Source organism: Brachyistius frenatus, unplaced genomic scaffold (genome assembly GCF_029030835.1).
Source record: "Brachyistius frenatus isolate BFR_SWC_R1_liver_20210118 unplaced genomic scaffold, ASM2903083v1 Contig_3, whole genome shotgun sequence".
NCBI classification, from domain to species: Eukaryota; Metazoa; Chordata; class Actinopteri; family Embiotocidae; genus Brachyistius; species Brachyistius frenatus.
This window is the reverse complement of record NW_027210602.1, coordinates 8,823,876-8,836,942: the sequence shown is the minus strand read 5'-3', so window position 1 is coordinate 8,836,942 and position 13,067 is coordinate 8,823,876. Positions and strand designations below refer to the sequence as shown.

Below are 13,067 nucleotides of genomic sequence, written 5' to 3'. Positions count from 1 at the left end.
CCACCAATATATTAAATCCTAAAAACGTTATGCTCATATTCACTGCAAAAGTCTCCTGCTCTGCACGTTACGGGGTTAAAGGCATCGTATCCAAAGACAGCAGCACCGTTAATTTAAGTTAATCCTTTAATTTCACTTAAACTGTGCTTTGTTTTGTAGCTTTTTTTTTTAATGTTGTTTTGACTATCTCTAGTACAGCTCTTCAAAGCCACTTTGTTTCATAAAGTGATTAAATCAGTGTCAGCGTTTTTAGTGACTGGGTGGTTAATCGGAGCGCAGAGAACTGAAAGCACGCTGCGGTCTCTCATTTTGCTGCAGGCGTGAAGTCGGATTTTAGATTACAGAGAAGTGAAACTTCATGGACGGACAAGTGAAAACAGCAGATACGTGTTGCCGTGGAGCCGCAGCCTGCAGCCAACGACATGAGAACCTCTCTGCAGGCTCTTCCCTGCATCAAGTGCTTTTATTGAGCTGTTCACTTGCCTCAGAGAGAAGCTCTCCTACTGACTGTAAGCTCCAAGGACGACCCGCGTTTGCCACGGCAGCCACTGAAGCAGGGTTCGAGTTGGGAATAACCTGATATTATGTCAGGTACAGACGAGCCGCTGCAGAGACTCTTCATAGTGGAACAGAGCTTAGCAGGAGCTCTGACCTCTGCTGTTGTACCATCTGCTTCAGGTCAGCCTGTGTATTACGGCAAATTAATCTCACCATGTCAGAAAGGCTGGTGAATATGCGGCCACATAACTTCACAGAAATCTCATTTTGGCCAAAACTATCTCTGAAAAAGATTAAATTAGGAACAAAACAAAAACATTTGTAATTTTAATCAGTAAAGAAAGCCATTTATTTGTTTTGTATATATAACATTGTCTTGTTTTTTTTTCCTAAATGTTTCACTTGTTTACAAACCACTGAAGTGGAAAGTTGTTCACTATAGATCCTGTATAAAACGGCTGCACTGTGTGAATCTGTCACTGCCTTTTGCCTCTCTTTGGTGATACTGCACCTTACAGATGCCCTTTTATTTACTGTCAATTAACATGCCACCACGCCAGACTCCCATTGAAAAAGTGCTTCAGTTAAAGATGATAGGAGCCCTTTATTATCACAGAAGAATCCCCACGAGGATCACTTACACACAATGGATTCTTTGTGTACTTCCATGGCAACTCCAATGGCTGCCCTCCACCTTGCTAAACTACTTTCCCCCATTATTAACCCTTACAACAAGGTTGTCTGAAATAATGGCATTAAATGCTTCAAAGTCTGTCTATGCCAGTGTAGAAGAATTGGGTTTTTTGGGGGTTTTTTTTAGAAGATAAACACCTGTTGCTCTGCTTTTTCGGTGCTTTTCATCGTTTAAACAGAAAGCCCAAACAATGTCAGGGCTTCAACAAAAACAATACAAGGAAGCAACACGTTTACAGCAGGCCGGATGTGAACAGGGATGTGTGCTGCCGACAGCACCAGCCGGCTGACATGGCACAACAATGTTGGCTCCTCGCGTCATGTGGAGGGTGGAAACGCTCCGTCCACTCCCCACAGCGCAGCAGCACCGAAACCCCCGATGTCCGCACACCAAATTCCTCTGAAGCAGCCACAACACGAGCCATTGAATCTGCTCAGAAACGAAAAGAAAAACAAAGCTGCCCTGTTTTCCTCCTCGTGTTCACCAGCTCGCAGGAAAAGTTTATTTACATCGAGCCTCCTCGCGCGCTCCGCTGAGCCAGGCGGTGAAAGACACGCTGGCGGAAAAAAAAAAAAAAAAGACCCTGTCGCTCAGTGTTGGAGACACGCTTACCTTTGTACTGCAGCGGGGTGCCGGTTCGTATTTTCACAGTTCCGCTTATGGACTCTCCCGGACCGTAAACCACCTTGTTGCTGGTAAAAGTGATATCAAATTCTTGAAGCTTTCCCATGGCTCCGACGCGCTCCGCTGCTCAGCCGCTCTGCGTCTCTGATGCTGCGCGCTCACCTGCTGCCGCGAGCCCTCCTCCCCCCCATAGAGACCAGTGACGTCACTTCGACCATTGAAAGTAGTGGGAGGGATAACTGGTGCTCACGTTGGTTTTGGGCTGAGCGTGAAGATCTATTTTTGTAACTCAACAGCCATGAATCTGAAAAAAAAAAAAAAAAACCTCTAAAGCTTTCTACATTTTTAACAGGACTCAAACTCAAAACAAAGATATGTTTGGTGGTCATCTAAGAAAATGTGACAACCAAAACATCATAAATATCTTCAGCTTTGTTTAACCTTAATGCTTGGTTTGAAGTTTCCAATCACCGCAGTCCAAAGACTTGTCATTCAATATAAAATCTTTACTCCATTAACTACTTGAAAGTTGAACATATTACATAAAGGTGTCCTCCTGTGCCTGATTGTATACTGTAAGATCCTTTAGCGGGCTGCAGGCTCAGTTTGATATCTGACTGTATGGTACTTTCCAGAAAGGATGTTATTGTACAAGAGATACATGCCTCGCCCCTATGTGCAGGCTGCAATAATACATCAAATGAAGGAAGCACTTCCAGCCCACATTAAACCACAACAGCAGTTTCTAGTGATACCCATAGCTGAATCGATCTGCTGGGGTGACCCGCTCCCCACCCCAGTCAGTGTGCTGCTGTAATCTGAGTGAAGTAATCTACTGTAGGAATATGCAACAGGTTTGAGCAGCTAACACTAAAACAATGTGAAGGTCACGACTTGTCTTTGATACTACTCAATACAAAGTTACCACAGACCTGCGGACAAACAGTAAATCCAGAGCTTTTGGGATTGTTGTTATGTGGTCCCGGGGCTACTGTTCACTTTACTCACTACACTTGCCAACTCAGACTTGATGATAAATAATTGTATGAGTTTTGAGTTGTAGCTAAGTTTGTGCAGTATAAAACCCAGACTAAGGGACCAACCACTTCACCATATTTTTCTGAAATTGCAGTTTTTAAAAACTTATGTTCATTGAGGTGGAAACATCTCAGTGTGTGGACCATACACGTGCTGTCCATATACAGCTGTCTCAAATTACATGATCCCACTCACATTCAAAATATGAAAGCTTACGAGGCAAAGCGGTTGCTTTTGACTGCCAGTGTCATACTTCCTGTTAGTCAGTGTTCACAGCACTATATTTGCATTTGGTAAATCCATTAAATCATGAAACTGTTTGTATTTTTTTTTTTAAATACAATGTGTACATGAGGACTAAATGACCAAACTACAAATAGGTTAAATGTAAAGATGTTCAGATGTCAAGGGCATGCTGCTTGACTGTCCACCACTTTTTAACTTTTTTTTTTTTACAGCTGGGAGCAGCTCCTTTATTTCTATTTTTCACTGTGGGATGAAGGTGTCCATGAACTCCACACTCTCACAGACATGAGAGCAATTTCAGTTTGCATGCTGTTATTTTTCCCCAGAAAAGTTTAAAGTAATATGAATTAACATGAAATCACCCCAAACTCCTCCCCGCTGCTCATTTAACTTCCCATGTCTGTCTCTGAGTGTACTTCCTGTCTCTGAGTGTGCTTCCTGTCTCTGAGTGTACTTCCTGTCTCATTGTGCAGCATCAGTAATTGGAGCCTTGAATGTAGAAGTTGTGATTACTGTGGTGTGTAAAAAGCCTCCAGAAAAAAAATGATTTAATAGTGTAATCTCCACACACTGTACAGTCGTTATGATGCGGTGTGAATGAGTTGTGTTCTCACTTGACAAAAATTACATCACTGCGACAGACTCTCTCCTTTTTCTCTCCCATCATCATCTCACCAGGCTGCTGATATTCCTCGTCAAAGACAGATGTTTCCATGACTACAGACAAACGCCATGGTTGCCAAGTAACGGCCTGTATCCATGGAAATCTGGTGTGCGGTTGCATCTGATCTGGTCTAAAGAATCCCTTAAATTTTTCCTTTTTTTTTTTGTTTGTTTGTTTTTGTTTGTTTACTCGTGTTACAAAATGCTCCCCTCAAACAGCTTGAATAATGACTCATTCTGACACTGCGAGGCTGCAAGTGAGAGGATCGTATGTCAGGAAGTAACAGGATGAGATGTTAGCGCCATATGTCAGGTGTGCCTTGCATCAGACTGGGGTGGATCCGTGCCAGTAGTGTGAGCATAATGATTAAACAGCCTTCATTCATTCATTCTCTGCCTGCCATCATCTTATGTTTGGGGAGCGGGCTTCACTAATTAAAGACACGTTTTGCGCATCCTTTCATAAAAGAGGTACCAATTGGTTCTGGTCTGTTGTGACACTTTGACCTTTTGTTGCTGGTCCAGCCTGATGGTGAATAACATGTATTTTTACTGTAGAGTCATGGTGACATGCAGAGACGAGAACTATTTCAATAGCTCCACCTGGTGGACAACTGTAAACTGCTTTTGCATTCCCATTTACATCTGTAACGGTGTCTGTAGAAGTTTGGCAAGGTGATTGATGTCTTTTATTTTGCTGGAAATCCAACAGAACTGATCAATAAATGCAATAACAAGTAGTGACAATGATTTAAAAAATAAATTTAAAAAAATCTATCAATTCAATGGATACAAGATGGATACCACTTTTGTTGATGTAGGATCCCTTTTAAAATATTTTGTCCTGTGAATAATAGGACTGCCTGTTTGATTGCTGCTTACAATAACAGCCCAAAACACACACAAAACACAACTTAAAGTTGCTGTAAAGCAAATTCCAAGATTTGCTTCTCAATACATGATATACATGTGAAATGAGTTGCTGAAAGCGTGTGTAAAGTTTGAAAACTTTGTCGCACTGAAATGTGGAGTTAGACCCGTTGAACAGTTTCTCATCCGTCTTCAGCTCAGGTTTTTTGAGGCGGGGCTGAAAGCCAGCTTCAGTACGTCACCGAGCTACCGCACAGCCGGTTTATATGACCTTCTGCGTGGCTCCTCCTCTCACACGGTGAAGCTATAAAAGCCTGGAGCTCATTTACATAAGAGGTCATCCCACTCCACTTCAGTTGCTCCTCCTGCCTAGTCAGACTGTTATTGTACATCAGCTGGCTGCTGCAGGACGTCTCCCTCCACCCGCAAGGGAATCTTTCCTGGAAGCAAGAACCTCCAAAGCAGCGCTGCGTCGCCATTTAAAGTTCCTACTGATGAAGAAAAGACAAAGAGGTGGATTGATTTCGTGAAGAGCCTCGCTGATGGGGAGTTTAGGATTAACACCAACAGCCGCCTCTGCAGGGACCATTTGACGGTGGATAGTTTCACCAACTTCCACCGGAGACGGACGGAGTTCATGGACGCACCGCATCCGCATTTATATGCATCTGTATGTTTCACTAATTGGACAAATACATTCTGATTCTATTCTGTTTTCCCAAAGCAGGCTGCTCCGTCCACCAGAGAGACAGAGGACCAGTGGGACATCATGCATAAAGTCACCGGAGAGGTTGGATGTCAGACGGACCGCTTAGTGGGGAAAAGAACTGCAGCCACAGGACTGTCATACTGAACACTGGACACCTTCCATCGAGTGGGCGGAGCTTCAGCACAACCCATGCTTGTATGTTGTGATGAACTTAAAACTCATTTTAATTTCTACTTTACAGCATCTTTAAGGTAAAAGATAAATATTTAAATGTGCCATATGTAAGACTTTAAGTTTAAAACATTCAATAATTAACTAAAATTACCAACAAAGTGTGAGGAAATAGCTGTTTTGATGTTATGACAAAGGCACTCACATATTGTGATGCACAGATGTCAACTAAAGTCACCATACTGGACCAGCAAGCCCCATCCCATAATACCACCACACATATCAAGAGGTCATAGTGAGCATCCAGTCTGCCCTCAGTCCAACATGAGAGAAAGAAGAACTAGTGTATTCTAATGCTGCTCAATTAAGTCGGATGTCGAAGCTGTGAATGACGTCACACCTGAGTTGACTTTGTTGATGGATAGTGCCTTGTGTACAGCTGATTTAATTAGACAGAAATACGAAAGAAGTGCAAATGAAGATTGTTACCACAGCTTTCAATTCTGTCGAAGGGGGTATGTGGTTGAAATTTGGCATCGGGGGACATTTGAGTTTAAATTTACAAGTGGGAACTTGGAAAGTCCGACAGATTGAGGGGATTTTATGCTGTAAACAAACCAGGTGTATTTACCTTGTTTGGACTATTCAAAATGGATCTTTAATGCAGCTCATGACAACACAAACTGTATCAAAAAAGAATCTCATGGTGTTGATATATGGTCTTGTTACAATGGTCTCGCTGAAAGTGAAGATGAGGAAGCTTTAATGTAAACTATCGGCTTAACTGACTTAACTTTTATTTGTTTTTTATGATCTACAGTTCCAGAATACTGAGAGTTAGATTGAAGGCAGGGTGCCTGACTGCTACAGTGACTCACGATCTCCTCCTAACATATGAAGTGGTTTTATAAGACAGGACTCAAACGCTACGTATTGCACTTTTGAAATATATCTAAATATCACAGAAATAAAATCTAGCTTTAAAAGTGTCCAAATGTAGTTGTAGCTTATTTTTTGATGCTACTTCATTGTTCATTTAATTTTCACTTGTATATTATATCACACATATTGCGCAAACAAACAAACAAGATCAGAGGCAACTACAGCACCATGGTATTCTTACTTCACTCTCCCCAAAGTAACACACATAACAGAAATGTTAAGAAACAGTGACACATATTTCAATGCAACTTTATTTGCATGTGGGTTCAGAAAAAAAATAAAAATCTATTTCCAAGTGTCACAAAGCTGCTGTGAAAAATATTCTATCAATGTCTTAGTTCTAAGGAAAGTTAGAATTAGCTGTTAGTGCACAAGGATCAACTTAAATAAACCAATATAGCAACAACAAACATTCAAGCATATGTCTTCATGTCTTGGCCTTGGATGTAAACGTTTTTTTTTCCACTTCAAGTAAACTAAGAGACATATTTGTTATATTGCTATACTGTCTACAGAGCTGCACCGGTCTCTCCTATGGGCTTTACTCTTCCTCTTCTAAATCAAGCAGGCAGGTTCTTGCGATGGCCCCCGTCACGGTGTACGGGTCGCAGTTTGCTGCTGGTCGTCGGTCCTCGAAGTAACCTCTCTTGTCCTGCCCAACCTGCCGTGGGATGCGGATGCTGGCTCCTCGGTTGGCCACCCCGGCAGAGAAGTCGTTGATGCTGGAGGTTTCATGGAGGCCCGTGAGACGCCTCATGTTGTCCTGGCCTCCATGTGGGTCATACATGCGAATGTGCTCAACGTGTTTTTTGCTCAGTTTCGTAATGGCCTCCTCGATGTACCTGTCATCAGTGAAGTAAGAGATTAGTTGATGTGATTGAGAAACCCGGTATCACGTCAAAGTGATACACCTGTCATTCCAAATACTGTGTCATTGTCGTGTTTTGCCTGACCTCATTACTTTAGGGAAATAAAACTAGTGGGTTAGGAAAAGATTTATTTCAAGGACTCAATCTTGCTTTGAGGTCTTGCTCTGATCACTTGAGTTGCATTGTGGGAAATGTCAGTGCCAGGGAAGAAGAATGCGTCGAATAATTAAAGAATGATATAATCTACTAGAACGTTGCTATCTTTTGTAAAAACCGTCCATTGAAAGACTAACAGTTTAAAGGTTTGCATTGATAAACATCTTTGAATTCTAGATCTCTGTTTTTCTGGACTACCCCTGGCTGGGAAAATACTGCTGACATTATTATTCAAAAAAATAAAACGTTTGTGGTTCATTATTTTTGGGGATGAATGTTGAAAGAGAGAACTCAGATACGACAGGATTATACTAACTTATTCAGGGTGTTATCATTCAAAATAAATGAATTACAGTCATGACAAGTTTCAGAGGAAAAGTTAACTCACTGCAGCCCTCCTTCTTCCCTCATCTGCTTGGTGCTGACATTCGTGTGACAACCGGCACCGTTCCAGTTGCCCTTCATTGGTTTTGGGTCCAGCGTTGCGACAACTCCAAAATCTTCACACACACGATGCAACAGGAAGCGGGCGACCCACAGTTGGTCGGCCATCTCAATGCCCTCACAGGGACCCACCTGGAACTCCCACTGAAGTCAGAAGAATCCGTTACTTTCATGCATAACTAACCTAATGTGGCTGCTGCTTCTCTCCGCCATGCGTTACAGTAATGCTGACACTTACCTGAGACGGCATAACTTCAGCATTGGTGCCACAGATTTTAACCCCAGCATAGAGGCAGGCCTTGTAGTGGCACTCCACAATGTCTCGTCCATAAGCATTGTCTGCCCCGACTCCACAATAGTACGGGCCTTACAGTGGGACAGGATGGGAGGCTGGTAAGACACAATACATGCAAAACCTGCACAAAAATACGTGTTTCTGATGACTTGATAATGCCAAGATTTGTAACCCTTTATGATAAAACAAAGATTTTTGATTAATGTTAACATTTGGGTTGCCACTTTTTAAAAAAAATTACGATTTTATAAAAATATTTTAGAGACTGATAAGTGTGGACCTAACGGCTTAATACACTAAAGTAACACATTTTTTGTTTTGTTTCCCAGTCATGATGGGATTAGATAATTTATAAATTTATAAACATAATTTAGTGCTGCAGAAATGATTTGTCCAAATTCTTTTCCGACTTGTTAACAGTCACATGGGCCCCTTGTGGGGTCGGGACACAGGCTAGAAGCCAGCAACATGAGTAATGAGGTCTAAAATTAATAAAGTGTGAGTGATCTGTTTTTCAATCAATCAATCAATCAATCAATCAATCAATCAATCAATCAATCAATCAATCAATCAATCAATCAATCAATCAATCAATCAATCAATCAGTCAAGTCTGTAATTTGAAATGTGAATACTGTGTAAACTCTGCAGCCCATGATCCAAATAATAGACCGGGGCTTTCCCAGAACTTGGCAACCCAGATGATCTTTGCGCAAGTGGCTTATCACAGCTCTGTTAATGGTATATAAATCATAATGTATTGGTCAGCATAAATGAACAGTAGAGAAAACTGACAGGTGATTCACCTTGGGGTGCTGGGTATCCATTTGGGGGCCAACTAAAAGGATGTCCATCTGTTCCTAACAGCGTGTACTCCTGCTCCATACCGAACCATATGCAGTGCTCTTTCACCTCCTCCATCACTTTGTTGCAGTCCGCTCGCTGGTTAGTTTCTAAGCAGTGAAGAGAAAACACAGCTCAGCTTGTTTGCCCTGACCTTAACTGCACAGGGTGTATAAATGTGAACAATGTACCTGCAGGTGCACGGCTGAATTTGAGAACCTCGCAGAGGACCAGCTTGTTGGGGTCGAGGGTGAAGGGATCCCTGAACATGCGGACTGGGATGAGGTACATGTCACTGTTGCTGCCTTCGGCCTGAAAGGTGCTTGATCCATCAAAGTTCCACTCAGGAATATCTGACAGGACACAAATTACACAGAAGATTACCGCTCGCACCAAAATACCTCTAAATAAAGGTCAGGACTGAATTCTGTGTGAATTAAACACTGATGACATCAAGATTACTTTCCATACAAAATTGGCAGTTGGTGAATAATTTACTGAAAGTAGAAAGAGTTTAACAGCAAAACACCACAATGGGGAAAAAAACTGAAGAGGAAAAGGAAGTAAGAACTGGTGGAAGAAAAAAAAAAAGAAAGACAGAAAGCTGAGAAACGTGCTGGGCCAAGAAACATTATATTTTGTATATTAGTCAATAAACATTGCTTCAAGAAACTTTCAAATACCATTATCCTTAATCTGTACAATCAACCTTTAACCTTTGGATCTGGTGCCTTGGATTCTCCCTGATTTATTATATTAGGGGGTGTACATCTTAAATCAAGTTTTTAATGTCTCTAACTGTTCACGAGAGCTGTCTGAAGCATAAAATTAATACAATATCTTACTCCTTAAACAAATTGACAAGTTAAAGAGTTTTCAAAGTTAAAGGATGAAAATGACCTTTGACCTAATGAAGCTCAGTAAAATATTCAGTTTTAGGCCAACTGCCACTCCCACCGTAGAAAGTGTTAGATCCTAAATTGAGGTAATTTACCTTCTATGCAATCAGGCTCGCTGTCCAGAGTCCTCGTCTTGTTGCGAAGTCCCTCTCCGGTGCCGTCGATCCAGATGTAGGTGATCTGGCACTTGTCCCCCTGAGACATGCTCATGTACTGCTGACGCACGGCCTTGTTGAGGCGAGAGCTGGACGACACTGCTGCCATGTTCACCTTCAATCAGACAACACATTATTATTATTATTATTATTATTATTATTATTATTATTATTATTATTATTATTACAGGTGATGTTTTCATTACTGTATGTCACATTTGACCTTTTGTGTCCTAGTTTTTCCAGAAATTAACGAGATTAAGTAACTTCTGCGGGGTCAGTCTGCGTTTTTCTTTCTTTCTTTCTTTCTTTCTTTCTTTCTTTCTTTCTTTCTTTCTTTCTTTCTTTCTTTCTTTCTTTCTTTCTTTCTTTCTTTCTTTCTTTCTTTCTTTCTTTCTTTCTTTCTTTCTTTCTTTCTTTCCCCAGCTTCATGACAATAAGTAAAAGGTTCTCACAAAGCCATAAAGTTGAACCTTTTTTGTACATGAAACTTGCTTGTAATTACAGGCCACATTGTGGGGTGGAGCAGTTGAAAAGTGAGGTGAAGTTTTCATCCAGTTCCCAGACATATTAATGTGGGAGAGAATATTGATATTTCAGAGACCTGATCACTTTTTCTTTTAACACTTGGCAGATTGTTAGACTGTTAATTAGAAATACATCAGTTAAGGAAAAAGTATAGAAATGTGTCAAGAGAAAGCCTTGGCCTTAGTGCATAACACAGATCCAGATTTGAACTGTGCTTACACTTCTGCTATTTAAACTGTACAAGCTCCAGTCCATTTCAACAGTTGTCAGGATGTTGCAGAGGCACGGTGCCTCTGACGTTCCTCTGCTGTTCACATAGACTTACAACATTTAAGCGACTGAGCTGTAAGCCCACCAGGCCCGGAACTAAAAGGGGCACAGGAGCCCAGACAAAGGACTGAGAAAAGTTGCCATTGTAACTGGATTCTAGAGGGACAAAGGACGAGAAATTGCTACCAGAGAAACCGTCAAGCCAACACCGTCAAGCCAACACCGGCCATGAATGTCTCTCTGCCACGTCAATGGAAGTTGGCTTCCCCATCAATGTGAGCTGCTTAAAAAGAGGGGAAGTGACAACGACATAAAAGCAGGGGAAACGCAGGGGTAACTTGCTGACACAGCAATCTGAGCAAAGCCTGAGTAAAACTCAAACTCACCATACTGGAGAATACACAGCTAAACTTCAGCCATCATGTTTTTGTTGTTGTTTGTTTGTTTGTTGTTGTTGTTGTTTTTTATGGTGGGGGGTTCTATTGGTGAAGTTACAATAGTACTAATTCAGAACAGTTCATGTTCATAATTAAATGGATTCATGTTCAGTAATTGGAATTTTTCTAATTTTTGACATCCTGAGTTCCTTTTTTTCCTTTTGCACTGACGCTAGCGTAGACATACATTTTGCCCAGAAAGATGTTTTGCAGAATATTAAGATGTTAAAATGAATTTGACCTTCATCATTTTATCTTATCATACATTTGTGTGAAATGTTGTCACAAATAACGAATGAGTTGTTGAGTTATGGCCACAAATGTATTTTGGCCACCAGCATGTCATCAGTACATCTTTGAGGCCAAGTAAAAGTTTGAAGGAATGTCCTAAAGGTGTCCTCAAGAATGAGAAGGGCGGATGGATGGACGAACCAAAAACATAATGTTTCTGGCTACAACTGCCACCAGCGTGGAAACATGAAAATGATCTGATTATGTTTAACTGACTAATGCAGTGAAGGTTTTTGGTGACAGTCCACTATTAAAGTTAAGCTTTGAGATGGTTTGTAAGGAGGTGACTGTCTCCATATTATGCTGTAAAACGTAATAATTATTTGTCAACGACTTGCAAGTGTTTCATGTTTGAACCACTAAGCTGGTTTTTCCTCAACAGTTAACATATCCTTTAGCTTCATATGACATTTCCCTGGAGCTGCCCAGCTGGTTTTGTGTTTAGTTTGAAAGAGAAACCTGTAGGGATTGAAAGCCGGTTTGAACAGATACAGCTTTACAGTCACAAGGATTCATGAAATGCAAACTGTCAGGAATACAGAGACGAAGAAAAAATATATCTGTTTGAAAATGATCATTTCAGAGTAGCAATGCACACTATCACATTTCACAACTGTGTATTAATATTTACTGAAACCAGATATTTCAGCTGTTATAAATAACAATAATCATTTTAGTATATGAAAAAAACAATGTTTGTAACATTTGATGTTTAGTCTCTGAGGCTCAATTCTTAAAATCTCAACTTTTTTAAAGAATGTGCTGGTGTGCATATATATATACATATATATATATATATATATATATATATATATCTATATATATATATATATATATAACGTCCAATTGTATATATACAATTGGACGTTTCTTAACCTGAGAAACTTGTGAAAAAAAGTTTCATCTGGACTTCAGTAACGTACTTTGGAAAAAAAAAATCTTAACTTTATACTTTCAGATATTTACAGTATAACATTAAACCTAAAGATTTAACACATGTAACAAATGTATTAATTTTTTTTAAGTTATCTCAATTATGAGTCTCAAAAGCTAAAAATAAGACAGTTAATCGTCAGTTCTTTTAACAAAGCAAATAAACTACAAAAAACACAAACACATTTGGACTTACTGTGTTACAGGAGACTTCAAGTGTAGTCGAGTGTTGAAAGGAAAGCTCGGAGGGTGATGTGCGGGAACCTGTTTGTGGTATTTAACCGGAATGTAAATGACCATTGTGATGACAATCACACGTGTCTTTAATGAAATGTGACACGTAAAGGCTTTCTGCCAGCGTCGGTGTGTGATTTATGTTTCCATTACAAACCATGCTAGACCAAATCGAATCCTGCGGGACTTTACACAAAGAGATTCAAAGCTGTGACATTATTGCAAACAATGTATAAATCAAGCAGTAAACACATTAAGC

At 40.5% G+C, this 13,067-nt stretch overlaps 2 protein-coding genes across 2 annotated transcripts in view; both read right to left on the bottom strand.

Moving 5' to 3' along the window:
* The window catches only part of arrdc1b (arrestin domain containing 1b), a 40,928-nt gene extending 38,961 nt beyond the window's left edge, over positions 1 to 1,967 (bottom strand). The window contains exon 1 of the mRNA XM_069705670.1: positions 1,805 to 1,967. Coding sequence (XP_069561771.1) covers positions 1,805 to 1,922 — 118 coding nt within the window. The 5' untranslated portion in view covers positions 1,923 to 1,967. The remainder of the gene's footprint in view (positions 1 to 1,804) is intronic.
* A 4,780-nt stretch (positions 1,968 to 6,747) lies between these two features.
* Positions 6,748 to 12,788, bottom strand: LOC138625915 (glutamine synthetase-like). The gene is made up of 7 exons (XM_069707195.1): positions 12,771 to 12,788; positions 10,056 to 10,230; positions 9,253 to 9,414; positions 9,025 to 9,171; positions 8,163 to 8,290; positions 7,869 to 8,068; positions 6,748 to 7,297 (listed from the first exon to the last, which is right to left on the bottom strand). Exons 2-7 carry the CDS (start codon positions 10,222 to 10,224, stop codon positions 6,997 to 6,999), a joined length of 1,107 nt encoding a protein of 368 aa, XP_069563296.1. The 5' UTR covers positions 10,225 to 10,230; positions 12,771 to 12,788; the 3' UTR covers positions 6,748 to 6,996.
* Positions 12,789 to 13,067: the final 279 nt, after the last annotated feature.